The sequence below is a fragment of the Mesoplodon densirostris genome, chromosome 3, assembly GCF_025265405.1.
Source record: "Mesoplodon densirostris isolate mMesDen1 chromosome 3, mMesDen1 primary haplotype, whole genome shotgun sequence".
Lineage (NCBI taxonomy): Eukaryota > Metazoa > Chordata > Mammalia > Artiodactyla > Ziphiidae > Mesoplodon > Mesoplodon densirostris.
This window is the reverse complement of record NC_082663.1, coordinates 63693548-63714727: the sequence shown is the minus strand read 5'-3', so window position 1 is coordinate 63714727 and position 21180 is coordinate 63693548. Positions and strand designations below refer to the sequence as shown.

The 21180-nt window shown below is 36.1% G+C and overlaps 1 protein-coding gene across 1 annotated transcript in view; it reads right to left on the bottom strand.

The window, feature by feature from the left end:
* Positions 1-21180, bottom strand: part of SCAMP1 (secretory carrier membrane protein 1) — a 109616-nt gene that overhangs the window by 45655 nt on the left and 42781 nt on the right. The window contains exons 3-6 of the mRNA XM_060093078.1: positions 17123-17221; positions 15742-15850; positions 13434-13562; positions 9026-9185 (exon numbers count right to left, since the gene is read on the bottom strand). Of these exons, the coding sequence (XP_059949061.1) occupies positions 9026-9185; positions 13434-13562; positions 15742-15850; positions 17123-17221 (497 nt within the window). The remainder of the gene's footprint in view (positions 1-9025; positions 9186-13433; positions 13563-15741; positions 15851-17122; positions 17222-21180) is intronic.

Sequence of the window (21180 nt, the reverse complement as noted above, 5' to 3'; positions counted from 1 at the left end):
TCATCTTTAATTTCTTTCATCAGTGTCTTATAGTTTTCTGCCTACAGGTCTCTTGTCTCCCTAGGTAGGTTTATTCCTAGGTATTTTATTCTTTTTGCTGCAATGGTAAATGAGAGTGTTTCCTTAATTTCTCTTTCAGATTTTTCATCATTAGTGTATAGGAATGCAAAACATTTCTGTGCCTTAATTTTGTATCCTGCAACTTTACCAAATTCATTGATTAGCTCTAGTAGTTTGCTGGTGGCATCTTTAGGATTCTCTATGTATAGTATCATGTCATCTGCAAACAGTGACAGTTTTACTTCTTCTTTTCCAATTGGTATTCCTTTTATTTGTTTTTCTTCTCTGACTGCCATGGCTAGGACTTCCAAAACTATGTTGAATAATAGTGGTGAGAGTGGACATCCTTGTCTTGTTCCTGATCTTAGAGGAAATGCTTTCAGTTTTTCACCACTGAGAATAATGTTTGCTGTGGGTTTGTCGTATATGGCCTTCATTATGTTGAGGTAGGTTCCCTCTATGCCCACTTTCAGGATAGTTTTTATCGTAAATGGTTGTTGAATTTTGTCAAAAGCTTTTTCTGCATCTATTGAGATGATCATATGGTTTCTATTCTTCAATTTGTTAATATGGCGTATCACATTGATTGATTTGCATATATTGAAGAATCCTTGCATTCCTGGGATAAATCCCACTTTAACATGGTATATGATCCTTTTAAGGTGTTGTTGGATTCTGTTTACTAGTATTTTGTTGAGGATTTTTGCATCTATATTCATCAGTGATATTGGTCTGTAGTTTTCTATTTTTGTAGTATCTTTGTCTGGTTTTGGTATCAAGGTGATGGTGGCCTCATAGAATGAGTTTGGGAGTGTTCCTTCCTCCACAATTTTTTGGAAGAGTTTGAGAAGGATGGGTGTTAGCTCTTCTCTAAACGTTTGAAAGAATTCACCTGTGAAACCATCTTGTCCTGGACTTTTGTTTGTTGGAAGATTTTTAAATCACAGTTTCAATTTCATTACTTGTGATTGGTCTGTTCATATTTTCTATTTCTTCCTGATTTAGTCTTGGAAGGTTATACCTTTCTAAGAATTTATCCACTTCTTCCAGGTTGTCCACTTTATTGGCATAGAGGTGCTTGTAGTAGTCTCTTAGGATGCTTGTATTTCTGCAGTGTCTGTTGTAACTTTCCTTTTTCATTTCTAATTTTATTGATTTGAGTCCTCTCCCTCTTTTTCTTGATGAGTCTGGCTAATGGTTTATCAATTTTGTTTATCTTCTCAAAGAACCAGCTTTTAGTTTTATTGATCTTTGCTATTGTTTTGTTTCTATTTCATTTATTTCTGCTCTGATCTTTATGATTTCTTTCCTTCTGCTATCTCTGGGTTGTGTTTGTTCTTCTTTCTCTAGTTCCTTTAGGTGTAAAGTTAAATTGTTTATTTAATATTTTTCTTGTTTCTTGAGGTAGGCTTGTATAGCTATAAACTTCTCTCTTAGAACTGCCTTTGCTGCATCCCATAGTTGTGGATCATCGTGTTTTCATTGTCATTTGTCTCTAGGTATTTTTTGATTTCCCCATTGATTTCTTCAGTGATCTCTTGGTTATTTAGTAACGTATTGTTTAGCCTCCATGTGTTGGTGTTTTTTACATTTTATTCCCTGTAATTGATTTCTAATATCATAGCATTGTGGTCAGAAAAGATGCTTGAGATGATTTCAGTTTCCTTAAATTTACTGAGGCTTGATTTGTTACCCAAGACGTGACCTATCCTGGAGAATGTTCTGTGCGCACTTGAGAAGGAAGTGTAATCTGCTGTTTTTGTTTTTTTGTGTTTTTTTTTTTTTTTTTTCTTTTTGCGGTATGCGGGCCTCTCACTGTCGTGGCCTCTCCCGTTGCGGAGCACAGGCTCCGGACGCGCAGGCCCAGCGGCCATGGCTCACGGGCCCAGCCGCTCCGCGGCATATGGGATCCTCCCAGATCGGGGCACGAACCCGTATCCCCTGCATCGGCAGGCGGACTCTCAACCACTGCGCCACCAGGGAGGCCCTGTTTTTTTGTTTTTGTTTTTTTTTTGCAGTACGCGGGCCTTCCACCGCCGTGGCCCCTCCCATTGCGGAGCACAGGCTCTGGACGCGCAGGCCCAGCGGCCATAGCCCACGGGCCCAGCCGCTCTGTGGCACGCGGGATCCTCCCGGACCGGGGCACGAACCCACATCCCCTGCATCGGCAGGTGGACCCCCAACCACTGCGCCACCAGGGAAGCCCCAATAATCTGCTGTTTTTGGATGGAATGTCATATAAATATCAAGTAAATCTAGCTGGTCTATTGTGTCATTTAAAGCTTGTGTTTCCTTGTTAATTTTCTGTTTGGATGATCTGTCCATTGGTGTAAGTGAGGTGTTAAAGTCCCCCACTATTATTGTGTTACTGTTGATTTCTTCTTTTATAGCTGTTAGCACTTGCCTTATGTATTGAGGTGCTCCTATGCTGGGTGCATATATATTTATAATGGTTATATCTTCTTCCTGGATTGATCCCTTGATCATTATGTAGTGTCCTTCCTTGTCTTCTGTAACATTCTTTAAAGTCTATTTTACCTGATATGAGTATTGCTACTCCAGCTTTCTTTTGATTTCCATTTGCATGGAATATCTTTTTCCACCCCCTCACTTTCAGTCTGTATGTGTCCCTAGGTCTGAAGTGGGTCTCCTGTAGACAGCATATAGATGGGTCTTGTTTCTGTATCCATTCAGCAAGCCTGTGTCTTTTGGTTGGAGCATTTAATCCATTCACGTTTAAGGTAATTATCGATATGTATGTTCCTGTTACCATTTTCTTAATTGTTTTGGGTTTGCTTTCACAGGCCCTTTTCTTCTCTCGTGTTTCCCACTTAGAGAAGTTCCTTAACATTTGCTGTAGAGATGGTGTGGTGCTGCTGAATTCTCTTGGCTTTTGCTTGTCTGTAAAGCTTTTGATTTCTCCGTCGAATCCGAGTGAGATTGTTGCCGGGTAGAGTAATCTTGGTTGTAGGTTCTTCCCTTTCATCACTTTAAATATGTCATGCCACTCTCTTCTGGCTTGTAGAGCTTCTGCTGAGAAATCAGCTGTTAACCTTATGGGAGTTCCCTTGTATGTTATTTGTCATTTTTCTCTTGCTGCTTTCAATAATTTTTCTTTGTCTTTAACTTTTGCCAATTTGATTACTATGTGTGTCTCAGCGTGTTTCTCCTTGGGTTTATCCTGTATGGGACTCGCTGTGCTTCCTGGACTTGGGTAGCTATTTCCTTTCCCATGTTAGGGAAGTGTTCGATTATAATCTCTTCAAATATTTTCTCGGGTCCTTTCTCTCTCTCTTCTCCTTCCAGGACCTCTATAACGCAAATGTTGCTGCGTTTAATGTTGTCCCAGAGGTCTCTTAGGCTGTCTTCATTTCTTTTCATTCTTTTTTCTTTATTCTCTTCCGCAGCAGTGAATTCCACCATTCTGTCTTCCAGGTCACTTATCCGTTCTTCCTCCTCAATTATTCTGCTATTGATTCCTTCTAGTGTAGTTTTTATTTCAGTTACTGTATTGTTCATCTCTGTTTGTTTGTTCTTTAATTCTTCTAGATCTTTGTTAAACATTTCTTGCATCTTCTTGATCTTTGCCTCCATTGTTTTTCTGAGGTTCTGGATCATCTTCACTATCATTATTCTGAATTCTTTTTCTGGAAGGTTGCCTATCTCCACTTCATTTAGTTGTTTTTCTGGGGTTTTATGTTGTTCCTTCATCTGGTACATAGCCCTCTGCCTTTTCATCTTCTCTCTCTTTCTGTGAATGTGGTTTTTGTTCCACAGGCTGCAGGATTGTAGTTCTTCTTGCTTCTGCTCCAAACAACATTTTTTAAAGTTTATTTTTATCAAGCAATACAAAGAACCTACATACAGTTTAGTGTACATTATGATTTCCTCCAGGTTAGACTGGGGTACCAAAGAACAATGAACTAAAAGCAGCAAAAAATAACTTATAACCAGTAACGGTTTTATGGATCATCAAAAGTAAATGATAGGGCTTCCCTGGTGGCGCAGTGGTTGAGCGTCCGCCTGCCGATGCAGGGGACACGGGTTCGTGCCCCCGGTCTGGGAAGATCCCACATGCCATGAAGCGGCTGCACCCGTGAGCCATGGCTGCTGGGCCTGCGCGTCCGGAGCCTGTGCTCCACAACGGGAGAGGCCACAACAGTGAGAGGCCCGCATACCGCAAAAAAAAAAAAAAAAAAAAAGTAAAGGATAAAACCTAAGAAAAACAAAAAATAAAACATTCCAGCTACCATTTGTTGATCACCTTTAAAGACAAATATTTTACACATATTATCTCTAATCTTCTTAGCAACTCTGCAAATGTAATGGCCAATTTATACTCAAAAACCTGAGGCACTGAGAGGTTTTACTGCATTTTTGTAACAGCACACAGCTTTTAAGTGGGGAAGCCAGAATTCTAACCCTTTCTCAGTCTGTTTCCAATAATCATACTTTTTCAACAAAACACTGCTTCATTAATAATTACCTAATATTTTAAAGTATTTACATAATGCTTGGTGATTTGTGGAAGCATAAAATTAAGAACAAAGTTAGTCTTTTAAAAAATATGTAAATAACAACTCTGAGTTTAATTCTGATACCTAATAAACTTAATTTTGAAAAGCACATATGCTTGAAACTTCTCTATAAAATTCTCCTTCAGATTCAGTCAATGGGATTAATTCAGGGAGGTCAAAGTCCTTTGCATGTATCAGTAAAAGGAGCTTCTTGTTTGAAAACTAATGTAACTGAGCAGGACCCTATGGGGCCTTCCTGGGACAGACCATTCATTCCCTCATATCCTCCACCGTAGCTCCTCTCTGAAGTACCTAGATAATAATATCTGATGCACACTTCTGGGGTTGTTTTATAGATGCTAAAACTACCACCAAATAGAAGAAATTAACTACTTGACAAGCATGAGCATATAGCCCCCAGACCTGCTGGCGCCTATGGATTGATAACGTTAACCCCTGTTACATCACCAACAACCAGTCAGAGAATTGTGTATGAGCTGATCACATACCCTGGGACACCCTTCCCTCACCTTGCCTTTCAAAATGTTTTGCTGAAACACTTCAGGGAGTTCAGGGGTTTTTGAGCATGAGCCACCTGTTCTCCTTGTATGGTACCTTTACAACAAATGCTGCACTTACCTTCACCACAACCCGGTGTCAGTAGATTGGCTTTACTGCACACAGGTGAGTGGACCCAAGTTTGGTTCAGTAACACTAAGAGAAGTCATATTCATATAGAACAGTATTTTATACAGTTTAAAACTCATCTTTTTCATGGACATTCTGATATTTCAATGGTTCCAGTAAAAACAAGGTTTTGGGTTTTTTTTCTGATTTCAGAGAAGAATGTTTATTAAAAACATAAATCCTCAAAAAGATAATCCAAGAAGACTCACTTGAAAATAACTTATCTTCTATTTAGAGATATATCACAGGTATGATATCAGTATTAAATTACTCTGTATTTCAAATTTTGGGGGTGTTTGAATATTACTCTGTTTTAATGTATAAATTCTACAAGCCAAAGTTTCAGTAATGCCTACTTTTAAACTCATATATTATATATTTCTACAGGGGCAAGTACCATGTCTTCTTTGTATCTCCAACCTAATATATAGTGTCTGTGTTCAGTGAGTGATTAATTTAACCTTAGGTACTTATTTTCTAACTGCTTTACAATCATTAGTTATTTATCTTAACATCTCCCTAAGAGCATCAAGTGAACTCAATAACAAACTTGCAAATGAAATACTGAAACAGAAACTCAGATGACACTGGAAAACCAACTTCTCATGCATGGTAACTAATTTTAAAATGATTATTCCTAAAGGGAATCAACCTTTATCACATTTTAAAATCATTAAATGTAATTATCAGTATGATTTAGTATATGAGATTATTGATTATAATCACTTAAATGTAGATTTAATTTTTTTCAGTAGGCTCTAAAGCTATTAGCAAATACTTTAACTCAATCTAAAGGCATTTTATAATGTAGTTAAAACAATTATATTTTTCTTCACAGCTTAAGAGTTAATATACAAAGAAGGTTTACTCAGCCATCATGTTATTAAGCAAAGTACAACAAATTCTTGATAACAAAGTTAACTATTAACCTTTAGAAAGGTTTTACTTTTAGATTATGAGTCAACAGGGAGGCAAAGAAGGAGATTAACTATATATGGCAATTACAAATGCAACTTCAACTAAGGGACAAAAAACAAAGAACTGATCATTCTAGAATAAAGACTTCCTAAGATGCCCTCTAGTTATTTTCAGCACCCCATGACAAAGATAACAGCTACTCTAGAAACTTGGAATTACCACCTATCTACAAGGGGTGGGGAAAAAAATTCACCAGACAACTAAAAAAAAAAATCTGATCACATTCTCAGGCCTAATGTCCCTCTAACTTGTATGTTTGCAATGACTGGTTTATTCTAAAATCAATCCCTGCCATGTTTCTCTTATTGCTTACCATTCTTTTCTTCACTTCTAGGGAAACCTGAAGAAATCAAGTTCACAGTAGGTATTTAAATATGGCAATAGAGGCAAATACATCATTAGCCAGAGAAGAATAAAACTTGAAAAACTTTTAAAAAGCACTTTAGCTTCACTCCGGAGTCTGATTAATAAAAACTAAATGCTTTCAATAACAACTCCTTTTAAGAAATATGTGCATCTGGCCTAAAAGATTTTAGTTACCCATTTTCTACTGACTTGCGTAATATGTTCAGATGCTTGTGTTTCATTTCTTAATCATCAGTCTTGAAACAGAATATGAAACACTTGCACATCCTGTGACTCTGCCCCGTCTCAAAAGGCAGTAATCCCTGTCAAAATAGATCTCAAATAAAGCACTTACGTGAATACGTAAAGTCTATTTAAAACCCTGTATTTAATATAAATAATCATATCCAATGTATCTGGTTTAAGATTTCCATATTTAAGGGAGAAATCTGTCATCAGTAAATGTCTTAAAAACTTTACCAGATACTTCAGAAGAGACTTATCAGACCCAGAAACCACTGGCAATCCAGGTGAAGAAAATGCCAGTTATACACTGAGAAGGTGTATTAATTAATGATTTAAAATACTTTCAACTTTCCCCTAAAAAAACTATTCCTCTCAGTTCTGCTCCAAACAGTAAAGCCCAGATAATTAACATATTTGTGATACATATACTCTAAAGGGTTGAGATGCAGCTAAGAATTTAGCCCAGGGGTTAATAATGCCAGAAGTAAAAATGTTCCACAAAGCATTTTTATTTCCACTGGCAAAGAAAGGGAATAAAAGGAACCAAGTGAATTCAAGTGATAAATGGCAGAAAACTGGCTTTTTATAGTTTGTTCTGGCTACATTTGTCACAGAAGGCTTAAAATTCAAAGTCTCTAGTTTCAGGTCATTTTCAAAGTCTCAAAGACATCCCCATTCCCACCCACAAGCATCATTATAGATACACTGGTAACATGATGGAAGTAGGCAAGCAGAGGCCACATGTCAAAAAATTTAAAAACTTGTGGGCCAGACTTAGATAACAAGGAAAAGAGCAGCAGTAACTCTCCTTCTGTTCGCGCAAGGAGTAAATAGGTCCCTTTTATTCTTCTCCAACCTACATCTATAGGGGTGCCCCTCCCCATTCTTTGACAACCAACCTCTCACGTTCCATTAGATCCAAAGATTTCCTCCCTTTCCCTCCTCCCATATATTTTCTTCCCTTCATTTCATTTCTAACCAATTTAGTTTTCTGTTGAATGACATCTTTTTTCTCCAAATTCCCTAATCTTCTCCCTTCTCCTTCTTTTTCATTTTCTGTTTACCTATCTGCGTTTCTAATTTCATTTGGCAGGGCTTTGGGGGATGGGGTGGTGATACACATTCTGAATAATCAAAGAAATTTTTTGTTCAAATAGAAAAAAAAAAGTTAAACAACTGAATGTGGCCCTCTAATTTCCCTAATATATCATCTGCACAATACATGCCTATTTCCTAGTAATGCTGCTCCTCATACATGAGAGTTGAAAGAGGTTTGTTATTCATAAATGAATTTACTCAAATAAAAATAAGTTGATAAACAATTGAATACATGGACTCATCTAGGGCTATCATCTAAATCAGCATTTCCCAATGTTTATTTCCTAAAGCAAGAGTCCAACAAGGTACTCAACACACACACACACAAATAATGGTTTCATGGTCATATCACAAAGCACGTGAGGCTCTTAAAGAAGTCTAAGAAATTCTGAAATGAAGAAACTTATTTATTATCCCACTGTTCCCAAACTAATGAACTTTTTTTTCTACAACACCTAGTAATACCCCACAGAACATGCATTTAAGAAATGTTAATCCTAACCATTGATTAAAATATACCATGCAAAGTAGTATAGTTAATCTTATAGGCTAAACAGTTTTAAAACGTTACTGCATTTTGAAAAACCAAAAATGAATTTACACAGAAAATAATTACCAAGTTGCTAGGTGAAAAGTGACTCACTTTAAATATCACATGTATATTCACCCTACCTAGGCTACCTAGGTTCATTTAAAAATTAGGCTGTAATCACCACTTCTGATTTTTTCTGAAGGGGAGAATAAAAAGTAAAAATTTCTTTAAAGTCAAGTGTATCATATGGAATAGAATCTTTTACAAATATTAAGACCTAAGATTGTTCTCATTTTTCCCTCATTTATTTTCATGTTTGATCTTTTTCTCAAGTGGGAGAAAAGAATGAGATATTATTTGTTACAAAGTCAAATGAATACACGAGCATGTTATATACGGACTTAATACACAGAGATGTTACAAACGGACTTTTCTGAAGGTATATTATACAATAATAAAAAATTTGAAAAATGAAAATATGTCACTTTTCCCTTTAAGGTGTACTACAAATTATTTACTTCACAGGTTTTAAAGAGCATATTTTAAAGTACACACATTTTACCTGAAAGCTCCGTAAAGTGGTCTGTACCAACAGACAAATGAACAAGGAGTAAAAAGCAAGAACCACAGGATACTCAATCCAAAATCAACCCCTCTTGGAGGATCAACACAAAACCAAGCCAAGCATCCGAAGATATTTAGAAACAGTGTTACAGCATGGACTGTGGAATCAAAAAACAAAATAGAAAAGAAATGTTTACATTCAATTTATGTGTTCATTCAACAAAAATTATAAATGAAAAAATACTTCCTAAGATCAAGTGTATTCTACCCCATGTTTCCATTTAGTATTTTTCAAAACATTGTTGCTATTTCTTACATGTTTGATTTGAAAACAGAGTATTCACAGGTAGAAGAGTCCTAATACATGCACTGTTTGGCAAAAATTCTTTTGGCCCTCCCCTAATGGGCAATTACACAGCTAAACCAGAGACGCACAACCTTAAAGCGTTCTCCCCTGGGAAGGAAACATGTGATGGCATGTGATGTGTCTCTTGACTCAAGGCCCAAGCAGAAAAATAGTGGCTGCCAGGAAAAGAACCAGGACTTGAGAGGAAAAAGATCCTACACTCAGAACTATAATTTTTACAGAATGGGGCTGCAGGCTCCTCGCAGTGTAAACTACACAGAGAAGAGAAAATAGAGAAGTGCCCTGCACAATCTCACTGTAACATTTTTAAGCAATAAAATTAATTAGAATCATTGGACTAAAAATACTAACACAGCAGAAAATCCAGTGACTATACAGTCAATCTATAAGGATTATTAACTCATCTTCATAAAGCTGTCCACTTTTTAAGGTCCTGGTATTAACAACAATGTTCTGGTAGGGGATTACACTTATTTAAAAAAAAATAGTTTACTATGATGCACTTTACCTGCTGTGGCAGATCTTTCTTTTCATTAACACAAATAGATCTTGGCAAATTCTTCCTATATTGTTAGTAATTACTTTCCCTGACAGACCAAAACCCAAAAATCTGAGTAACATCTAAGGACACTATGATCCTAAAGAACAACATTTACCCATTATAATAACTTTTTAAAGGATTTTTTAAAATTTATTCACAGGCTGAATTTATTACAAGAAAGAAATTATTTCAAAAGTTAAAATACTGTTTAATGTAAACTACCGATACAATAAAAATATACAAGCCACTACTTTAATTAAAAATAACAAAGGGAAAACCAAGTGAATGTAAATTTTAAAAATCTACTTTAAAAAAAACTTTAAAATCTCTTTAAATTATTAATCAAATAAAATTAATACTTAATGAAACAAGGTATAAACACATTCTAGGATGCCTCTAAATTTTCTCTCATCTAACAACCAGATAAACACACAAACTCCACAGAAGGAGAAAGAGCTCCAGAGGAGGAATGAAAACACCTGGGTTATAGTGATATAATATCGAGCTAATCAATCTCTGTGCATTTCAATTTTTCAGCAGGAGAAATGCAGGAGGCTCTTCCAGCTTTAAAATTCCACCCCATTCTACTACACAGGAAAGACACTTTACTTATTCCCATTAGGATTTCTAACTCATGAAAGCTAGCTTACTAGTAAATGTACTCAAAATCCTTCGCCTCGAAATAAAAGTAGTTCTGTTAAGGGCTTAAAAACAGAATTCAAGAGATTGTGAGATATTATTCTGTAATATTAAATGGCATCCAATTGCCTAAAAAAGTTTTAAATGTTCAGAACATTCTAACTCAAATTTCAACCTCCAAAGAAATAACTTTTCAAGGTTTATCTCCTAATCTGCTTAAGAAAAAAAAGACAGACTATATCGGTATGAGTATTTTAAAGTTCACAAAAATTCTTCCAAGTATAGATAAAAATATCAATTAAATTTTGTGTAATCTATTAAAATTTTTTCTGTATGTGTTTTCATAGTAACCAACAACCATGATCAATAATAGGTCATTTATTTGTACCCCAATGAAGAGTAAACGTCCAGGCCTACTTACTAAACAATCAGTCCACTTACACAGAGATCAAAAAACACATAGAAAGGCAAGGTAATGTGAAATGCATGATTCTATGTTGCTAATTTCAATCCAATTCCAATCCACTTGGTGGATTCCAAGTGTAGGTAAAACACTAAAGAAAATTTTAGGCCATTTCGTTTACATGATTTCCAAGTTGAATGACCCTCCTTCTTATAAAATTTCAACTTGCTTTATTAAGCACTCAAATCTGGTATTAGTGGGCCTAAATCTGCAACTATCACTAGAATCTAAATTTGCAACTATCACTCTTCTTGCTAAGTTCTGCATTACAATATAGATACCTAAAATAAACAAATTTAGGACAATATATTATCTTCCTCACTAAGTGGTCTTTAATGTAGCTGGATATTTTTCTTTCTCTTTAAATTCAAGAGTATACTCAAAGAGGTTGAGATTCATTTCATAGCGTATTTCTAATTGCTTCAGTTCCTTTAGAGTGAAAATTATTTGCTTCAAGTAAGGTAACTTTGAAATCATATCTTCATCATATTTGGGTTTAAAATGTAAATTACTTCTTTATTTTGGTACTTTGTAGGTGGTATAACATGGAAATCTAGACTCTGGGATCTAGAGTCAAGCTATCCAACCCCAACCTTACTTGCTGTGTAATCTTGGACAAGTTACCTCAAATTCTCTAAGCTTTAGTTTCCCAATCTATAATACTAGATAATATAGTAGCTGCTTCATAACATGGTTAAGATTTAATAACATAATGTATATAAAGTGATTAGTTCTGTGCCTGGCACAAAGTATTGATAAATCCTCCATAAATGTTATCTCTTGTTATAATTATTAGTACAATGTGAAAGCATTAGTCAACTCCAAAATCAGTAACAAGATGACACTTCTTGAAAATAATTTATTAAAACAACTTATATTTTATGAAATTTAGAGATAGTGCTGAACTAGCACTAGATCTTACTTTGTTCCAGGTAATGCTTCTTCAAATTGGAACCTTAACTGGATGGAATCTTGAGCCCTCTTTGAATAGTTAACAGATCTGCCGACTGAATAGGGCTAGGAAAAACTATAGCCAACTATATTATTTCTAAGAACCTCAGAAAGTTATATATTTCTAAGACAAAGCAGACCTATTTTGAAACAATCAGCATTGGTAAAGCAGTTAACCATTCAGTTAAAATTAATCATCTTCCCCATTCAATCTCTATTTACTAAATTCCTTATAGAATTTTCTTCCAACACCCATCTCCCCCATTTAAAGTGTTTTTTTCACTAAAGTCAAAGAACTTATACTTAAAATGTGAGGCCAATTTCTGTTCATTAAGAAAATAATTATTTTATAATCTACATATATTTTATGATTTATTGATCGAATAAAATATGAGTTGTTTCGTATGGACATATATGGAATCAAAACCTTTAAAAATAAAAATATGTAACACTACTGACACTCAGGATTAACCAAAGAAATCAGATTAACAACATAACTCAAAAGAAACTAAGAGTTAAAAAGGTACCATCCATAAGGAATCACTTCTCATATTCCAAAGCAGTTTCACAAATGTGAAGAATACTCCTAAAAGATTTTGAGGAAAATGATCTCATATACTTGGTGGAGGGAGGCTCCCTAATCATACAGTAAGAACACACAAATTTCCTCCAACGAGAGTTTACTCCACAATGTGTCCATTAACCCAGCAACTGTGCAGATGAGAAGTCATGACAGCTACCTCTCCTACTGACACAATGATGTTCCATGGGGCTGAGACTGCTGTTTGGAATAAAAGTGCAACAGAATAAGTGGGAATTCTGTGTACACACAAAAAACTGGTAACAGCTTGACATTTAGTTTTAATATTCCATGTGTCATAATTATATTCAAAGCAATGTGAACATCACAGGCTAAAATGTATGTCCTAACATTCTATTTAATGAAACATCCTATATTAATTAGGCACTTCCAATAATAAAAGTATTCCTCACCACTTGAAAATGAAAAGTAAATTGTGCTCAAAGCTCTAAGAAAAATAGTTTATAATATTTCAATATTTTATGCCCCCTTTTAAAAAGTCGTAATGCTTTAATAGCCTTCATTTGCATAAAAATCATATGAGTAATTTTTTCAAAGCAAATATTGCCTCGATAACATTTTGCAGGGAGGAAGGATCATTGAAAATTCTACTGTATGATAGGGAAGTCCTTTCCTCAAAAGAATGCCAGTTCTCAATATATAGGTCTTCCTCAGCTAAGAACTTAGATTGTCACATAGTATACAATTTTGACATACCTAAATACGACATGATTCACTCAAAATTAAAATATCTATAGGAAAAGACCAATTTATGATACTACCCTTATATGAGTTTTTAAAAAGTGGATTTTGACAATAAAATATAAACTTTTTCAAATAAATATATAATTTGTTCTATACTCACACATCCATAAGTAGTACATAATCTTTACTGTCTTTTGGAATTCTACAGGAATGTCTACAGAAAAATCCTGATAGAAACAAGGTCCCACAGGAAAATTGTCAGGAAGAGGTGGCCAATTGTTTTTTCTGCCTGCAAATAAAAAAATGAAGTTATTTATATAAGGACAAATGTGTGTTATTCTTTTTGCATGTAATTATTTGTTTCATAATAAAGAATATTATCTATTCTTTTAATAGGTGTTTCAAAAATATAACACTGTATCTCTACATTCCTACAACTCTGAAAACCAAGCTTTTTATTTTTAAAAATTTTCCCAGAATATCAATTTAGAACTCATTAGATGGTAAAATAATTTTCCAGTGTCATACCACTTATGTAATTTGAAACAAGAAAAGAAAAAAGAGCACAGGGACATATCCTGTGACTCTGCCCTAAAAAGAGATTTATTTCAAAGTCCCAAAACTCTGGCTCTCACATGAAGGCCATGAAGTTTTTAAGTTTCTACAGATTTCCTCCTCCACGTCTTCAATCTTTAAATATAACTCCTAACGCATGTGGAGAGGGAAGACCAGCTTCTGAATCTTTCAAGTTTTCTACTGTTAACTCCGTAAAGAAACAAAAGATAACCCGTACCAAAGAATCAAATTGGAAATCTCCAAGTCTGAAAGAAATAATGTCCAAAAGACACATGTAAGAAAAGCATAAAACTATGTGAAAACACAAAACAGTCATGAGAAAGAAGCTGAGGAATTATAGCACCTTCAAAAACCTAGAGAAAAAACAAATTCCAACGGTAAGGAGAGAAAATGTGTCTATTTAAAGAAACTAGACTGAAAATAAGGCTTGGGAAGTGGTGTGGGGAAATAAAAAACTAAAATTAAAGAAGACAAAACATTGAAAACAGAGAGTAAAAATAGCACCTAAAGGCCATTTTCTCATTTTAGATATTATATCCCACACTTACAAAGATTAGATTTTACATACTTTTTCATAGACCAGGAAATTCTTCATAATGGGGAAAAAAGCATCCTCTATTTCTGATTCTTCCCAACATGTCTCCACTGTTTTATCATTCTTTTCAAACTACATGTTGTTCTTTCATTTCTCATACAAGTCTCATACTACTCGAGAAGCAGAGAATAGTAGTAAAGAACAAAGGCTCTGAAACTATCAATAGAGCACCTAGACACTTACTGGCTAGGAGGCCTTGGGCAACTTATTCAACCTGCTGAAGACTTTGTTTCTACATCTGTAAAGTGAGAAGAACTCACCACCCTTCACAGAATTGTACTGAGGATGAAATGAGCTAACAGATGAAAAGTACTTAAGTGTATAACATATGGCAAGTCTCTTAATTTACCACACTTCATAACTACTTCATTTACTAAAACATCTCTCATAGAAGTAATCTGTATTCGTCAAAGCTAAGGGAACAGGACAGATTTTCGTTACATGTACTTTAGAAATATTGATCTCAATTAAACCTCTAGTTTCTCCTTTCACAGATGCTGTCTCGGATGTTGCAAGCAAGAAAATGGCCCAGGATAAATGTGTCCTCATGAGGCCCTAGACTTACACATTCTAGGATAAGGAAGAAATAGTTCAGTATCACTGAATGTTATCACTGTCCTAACATTGTCACTCCATCACTATCCAGACATACAGTGACTTGTCTAGTTATCGCATCACTTCTTACCCAGAGACTTGCTAGCTTTCCCTAAGCTACTCCCTTGAAGTGACCTTTAGTAGTCAGAGCCTGAATGAATTTCATAGGACATAATCAAAATTCACCACTTACTTATTTCTTTGGCATCATCAGAATACCCCAGGCTTCCTAGAGTCACCTCACCACAGATGCCTTTTTTTTTTTTTTTTAACATGGTTTGACATATACGGATGTACTTGTGAGGACAGGGGCAGATTAATCTGAAACTGGTCTGAATAAACCAGAAGTTAAGAGTTAAATGAAGTAAAACATAGAGCACATTCCCATGTACTCATAAAGCTTTAACAGACCGAGGTAAAGGCCCAAGAGCAGAATCAAAGACTCCTGACCTTATAATAAACCAAAATCATCATATTTGTACTCAGAGGCTAACACTTCTAATCTATCAAAACACTATGTAAATCAGCCAAGATCAGAGAGCCACAGAGCATCAGGTAGAAAATCTGCCATGTCTGACCTCCTTGCTAGAATAACAGGGCAGAGTTTTATATCCACAAACCAAATGATCTAGAGCTAGTGCAAAACCTTAAAATTTTAAAGAATTTTAAAGTTATTTTTATTTGAAATTTCTTTGGATATTACCATGTTGACTGAGATTTTGCATTTCTCGTTCTCGACGATCTAATTCTGCTGCTTTTCTTTCTAGTTCTTCCTGGCGTTTAAGAAGTTCAGCTTGGGCCAAGGCATGCTCCTAAACAAAAAATAAGGGAATACATGGTCAGAAGTATAAAATACAGTAACATTTCTACTTCTACTTCTACTATACTCCTACTTCTCTACTATGCTAGAAACCTAATTCAAATGCTCTTTCCACAATATAGGAATTCACTAAACATTACAGTTTCAGAAAATATTATGGAAATATTTGGCCCATTTTGGCCTTTTGGTTATGAAAACCCACAGTAGAAATGTTGGGCCCATTAGGACAAGAAAAAATTCTCTCAGTAAAAGCAGTTAAAATTCTAAGGTAGGACTTGAGGACACAGGGAGGGGGTGTAAGGGTAAGCTGGGATGAAGTGAGAGAGTTGCATGGACTTATATACACTACCAAATGTAAAATCGATAGCTAGTGGGAAGGAGCCGCATAGCACAGGGAGATCAGCTCGGTGCTTTGTGACCACCTAGAGGGGTGGGATAGGGAGGATGGGAGGGAGGGAGATGCAAGAGGGAGGAGATATGGGGATATATGTATATGTATGGCTGATTCACTTTGTTATACAGCAGAAAGTAACACACCATTGTAAAGCAATTATAATCCAATAAAGATGTTAAAAAAAAATCGTAAGGTAATTGGGAAAATGAAATTAAGGTGAACTCTGTGCCTAAACGAGAGTGAGGGACTGAGACAAAGAACAGCTGAGGTAGAGAGACAGATGGAGAAAAGGGCAACTGAATTGGCTCTTATGAATTGGGTTAAATGGTACATAAGGTTCCCAATGCAGGAATATTATATAATATCTTATATTTTATAAGATAATGAAGTGAAAGGAGGATATGGTTAAGAAATTCTGGTTTATAATTCCATCTGACTTTATGTAATACCAGGCATTCTATTCATCTCCTTTTTTCTTGGTATTTTTGCCACCTCCTACTTCCTACCACTGTGCTTTGCTTAGCCATCATAACTCTCTTCCAATAATATCTATTGATATATCATTGTTACTTTAATGGAATTGTGCATTAAAACGTGAGACCAAAAGCAATAAAAATTTCTCTACACAATTTATACACCAAGATGATGTATGAATTCAATAACTGCTAATAATGGAGTGAAGCAAATGCTATAAGCTGAAAAAGAGGTATGAGTATTGTAGGATTGAGAAGCTAGCTAACCCAGACTCAAAAGTGAGTTAAAAATTAAACAATAAGGAATGCACTATACAAAGAATTATTTTGCTCTGAAAGCAAATGTTATTGATATTGTAATTTCCAATATGAATTTACACATGTAACATGAACTAACCTTTGCAATCTGTGTATAAGCCGGATGTTCCTCTGTTGGTTTCATTATTGCTGGTTGTGTACTGGGTACGTTAGGCATTTTCACATTGCCCGGTGGAGGCTAGGAAGATTAAGAAAAGGACAAATTACGTAACATAGAAGTCCAACTTCAACTTCTTTCAAAAAGTGCAACACCAATAAAAACCAAAATGGCAAGAACTGCCTCACTTCCTCCCCTGAATTCTCATAATCCAGTGTGCTGTAAAGAGCTAGTGAAGCGCTTCATCTCCATTTTCTCAAGCTCACTCATTTCTTCACTCTTCAAAGTGGCTGCTACCTCTAACACGACACTGTTAGCACTCTCCTCCAGAACACTATGCATTCAAAACAAAACAAAACGAAAACAAAAAACCTGCAAGCATGTTTTTTTAGTAAAATACAGATAGCACCAAACTGAAGAATTTACACCAAGGTTCACTGTCAACTAGGCTGTCAACTCTTCCCACCTAACAAAGCTATGTGCCAGTGCCCTTAAAAAGTAAATAGAAGGGCCTCCCTGGTGGTACAGTGGTTGGAAGTCCGCCTGCCGATGCAGGGGGCGCGGGTTCGTGCCCCGGTCCGGGGGGATCCCACATGCCGCGGAGCGGCTGGGCCCGTGCGCGTGGCCGCTGGGCCTGCACGTCCGGAGCCTGTGCTCCGCAGCGCGAGAGGCCGCAGCAGTGAGAGGCCTGCGTACCGCAAAAAAAAAAAAAAAAAAAAAGTAAATAGGAGAGGTCCTGGCAGAACCCCACTAATACTCCTTGAAAAGAATAAGAGGGGAGACATTAGGGAGATGGAAAATAAACTGCACAACCTCCACTTTGCCAGTGACGATCAACAGTACGTGAAAGTAGCTGCAAGTTCAAAAAGTAGGTAGATATCTACAAATCCATCAAAGGGGAATTGGTTAAATTACTATATATACATACAATGCAGTCATCAAAAGGAATTAGTTAGTTCTACAGGAGAACGCCCTTTTAAATACTAAATGAAATAAAGCCAACTACAGAACAGCACGCATATGACCAAGTTTTTTTCTTTTATGAACACACATTTGTATATGTCCAGAAAAATATCTGGGATGTCTTAGCAAACTATCAAAGGGATTTGCACCTTTTGCTTTATACACTTCTCTATTAATTGCCTTCTCTCCCCATTATACTACTTTTTTTCAGTTAGAAAATAATTGTAAGCATTCTTTAAAATGGCCATAAGAAAAATAGGACAAGAAGAAAGGGAAAGGAAAAGAAAAGAAAAAAAAAGAGAAAACATACAAGCAAGCAGCTGCAAAGGGAAGTTCAAAGATCAGAAGAACTATTAAAGTCAGAAGACACCACAAATGCAGCTTGATTTTATTCTGACACAGCAAACAGCAGCCCTGAAAAGGAAGCCAGACACAACCAAAGATATAAATGGAGTGCAGCTGATTCTAAAATTCATATGGAAATGCCAAGAGCTAAGAATAGGTCAAACGATTTTGAAGAAGAGTAAGGTAGGCAAACCTATAATATCAAGACTTAATATAGTAATAAACAGTGTGGTACAGATGCCAAAGATAAGAAATATACCAATGAACAGTAGGGAGACAGAAACAAACCCAAAAAAACTTGATACCCAACAGAGGTCACACCACAAAACAGTGGAGAAATAATGTATTAGTCAGTAAATGGTTCTGAGTTAACTGGTTAACCAGATGGAACAATTAAACTAGATTTCCTACTTGACATTACATACAAAAATAAATTCCAAGTGGATGAATGACTTAAAAGTGAAAAAGCAAACTTTAAGCACTTTCAGGAAAAAAATATACATGAATATTTTCATGAACTCAGGGTACGTAAGAGCTTCTCAAATATAAGCTATAGAAATCTTTGTGTATCCTATCTATGATGTATCCCAAGTACCTAAAACAGTGCCTGGAACACAGTAAATGATCAATAAGTATTTGAAAATTAAGGTTAGCAAGCACATAAACCATAAAGTTAAGATTGTTATTAAATTTCAGTACAGTTGAATTTGTCAAAGTGAAAAGTCAAATCACAGACTAGAAAAAATTGGTTATAATAGATTTAACAAAAAGTATTGCTACTCAGAACACAGGAGGAACTGTTACAAATCCATAAAAATACAAACTACTAATAGGAAAATGGGCAAAATATCTGAACTGGACTTCCCTGGTGGGGCAGTGGTTTAGAATCCGCCTGCCGACACGGTTTCAAGCCCTGGTCCAGGAAGATCCCACATAGCGCGGAGCAACTAAGCCCGTGTGCCACAACTACTGAGCACTCTAGAGCCTGTGAACCACAACTACTGAAGCCTGAGCACCTAGAGCCTGTGCTCCGCAACAATAGAAGCCAGCTCAATGAGAAGCCCGCGCACCGCAACGAAGAGTAGCCCCCGCTCACCACAACTAGAAGAAAGCCCACGCACAGCAACAAAGACCCAATGCAGCCAAAAATAAATTAACTTTAAAATTTATAAAAACAAAAAATATATTCAAAATGTCAACCTCACCAGTAATCAAAGAAATTCAACTTTCACCTAATTTATTTTTTAAATGATTATTACTATAAGACTACTACCACATTTTGGGAAAGATGTGGTAAAATGGGCATTTCTCACACACTGATAATGGGAATATAAACTAGTTCATATAAAAATCCTGGAGCACAATTTGACATCATGTTTAAGAGGCATTTAAGTATTTATACCCTATGACCCATAAATAGCTACTCTTTTCTTTTTTTATAAATATATATATATATATATATATATATTTTTTTTTTTTTTTGGCTGCATTGGGTCTTCATTGCTGCGTGCGGGCCTTCTCTAGTTTCATCAAGCAGGGGCTACTTTTCATTGCAGTGCACGGGCTTCTCATTGCATTGGCTTCTCTTGGTGTGGAGCACGGGCTCTAGACACGTGGGCTTCAGTAGTTGTGGCACATGGGCTCAGTAGTTGTGGCTTGCGGGCTCTAGAGCGCAGACTCAGTAGTTGTGGCACACGGGCTTAGTTGCTCTGCAGCATGTGGGATCTTCCCGGACCAGGGCTTGAACCCGTGTCCCCTACATTGGCAGGCGGATTCTTAACCACTGTGCCACCAGGGAAGCCCCATAAATAGCTACTCTTAAAAAATATACAGAAATAATCCAAGGTATGCACAAATGTGTGTATGCCAAAGTACTCCCTACAGCATTATTTGTAAAAGTTAGAAATACCCCCAAATGTCCAACAGTAGATAAAATATAGACAAATTGATAAATTATGATCCACCCATAGGAGAATATATTAGGCAGCTATTTAAAAGTTTTGAAAGAATATGAAATGGGGAAAGCTTGTATCAGTTATAAGTTATGGGACTTCCCTGGTGGTCCAGTGATTAAGAATCCGCCTTCCAATGCAGGGGATGCGGGTTCGACCCCTGGTCGGGGAACTAAGATCCCATATGCCATGGGGCAACTAAGCGCGTGTGCCCCAATTACTGAACATGCGAGCCACACCTAGAGAGCCCACATGCCACAACTACAGAGCCCATGCACTCGGAGCCCACGCACCACAACTAGAGAGCCGGCGTGCCACAACTACTGAGCCCGCGTGCCACAACTAGAGAAGCTGCGCACCACAACAAAAGATCCCACATGCCACAACCAAGACCCCATGCAGCCAAAAATAAAATAAATACATTAAAAAATTATAAGTTATAAAACAAAACTGTATATACAATATAATCCCAATTTTTTATTTTAAAATGTATCAATATGTTAACAGTGATTGTTGCTGAACAGTGGGATGTAAAGCTTTTTCTTGTATTTTTATCTCCACTATAATTTTTATCACCGAAAGAACTGTAAATTCTCTATTCCAACTGCCTGTTCTCTCACTCCAATATTTCATATTAATAGGCAGAAAAACTGAAGCTTATCAATCCTAACTATTCTCCAACTAGAAAATCATGGCCCTAAAGTATCATTCTCTTGGTTTAAATAAGTAGCAACAACAAAACAATGACTGAATAAAATGCCTGGCAAAGTTAGTTTGGCA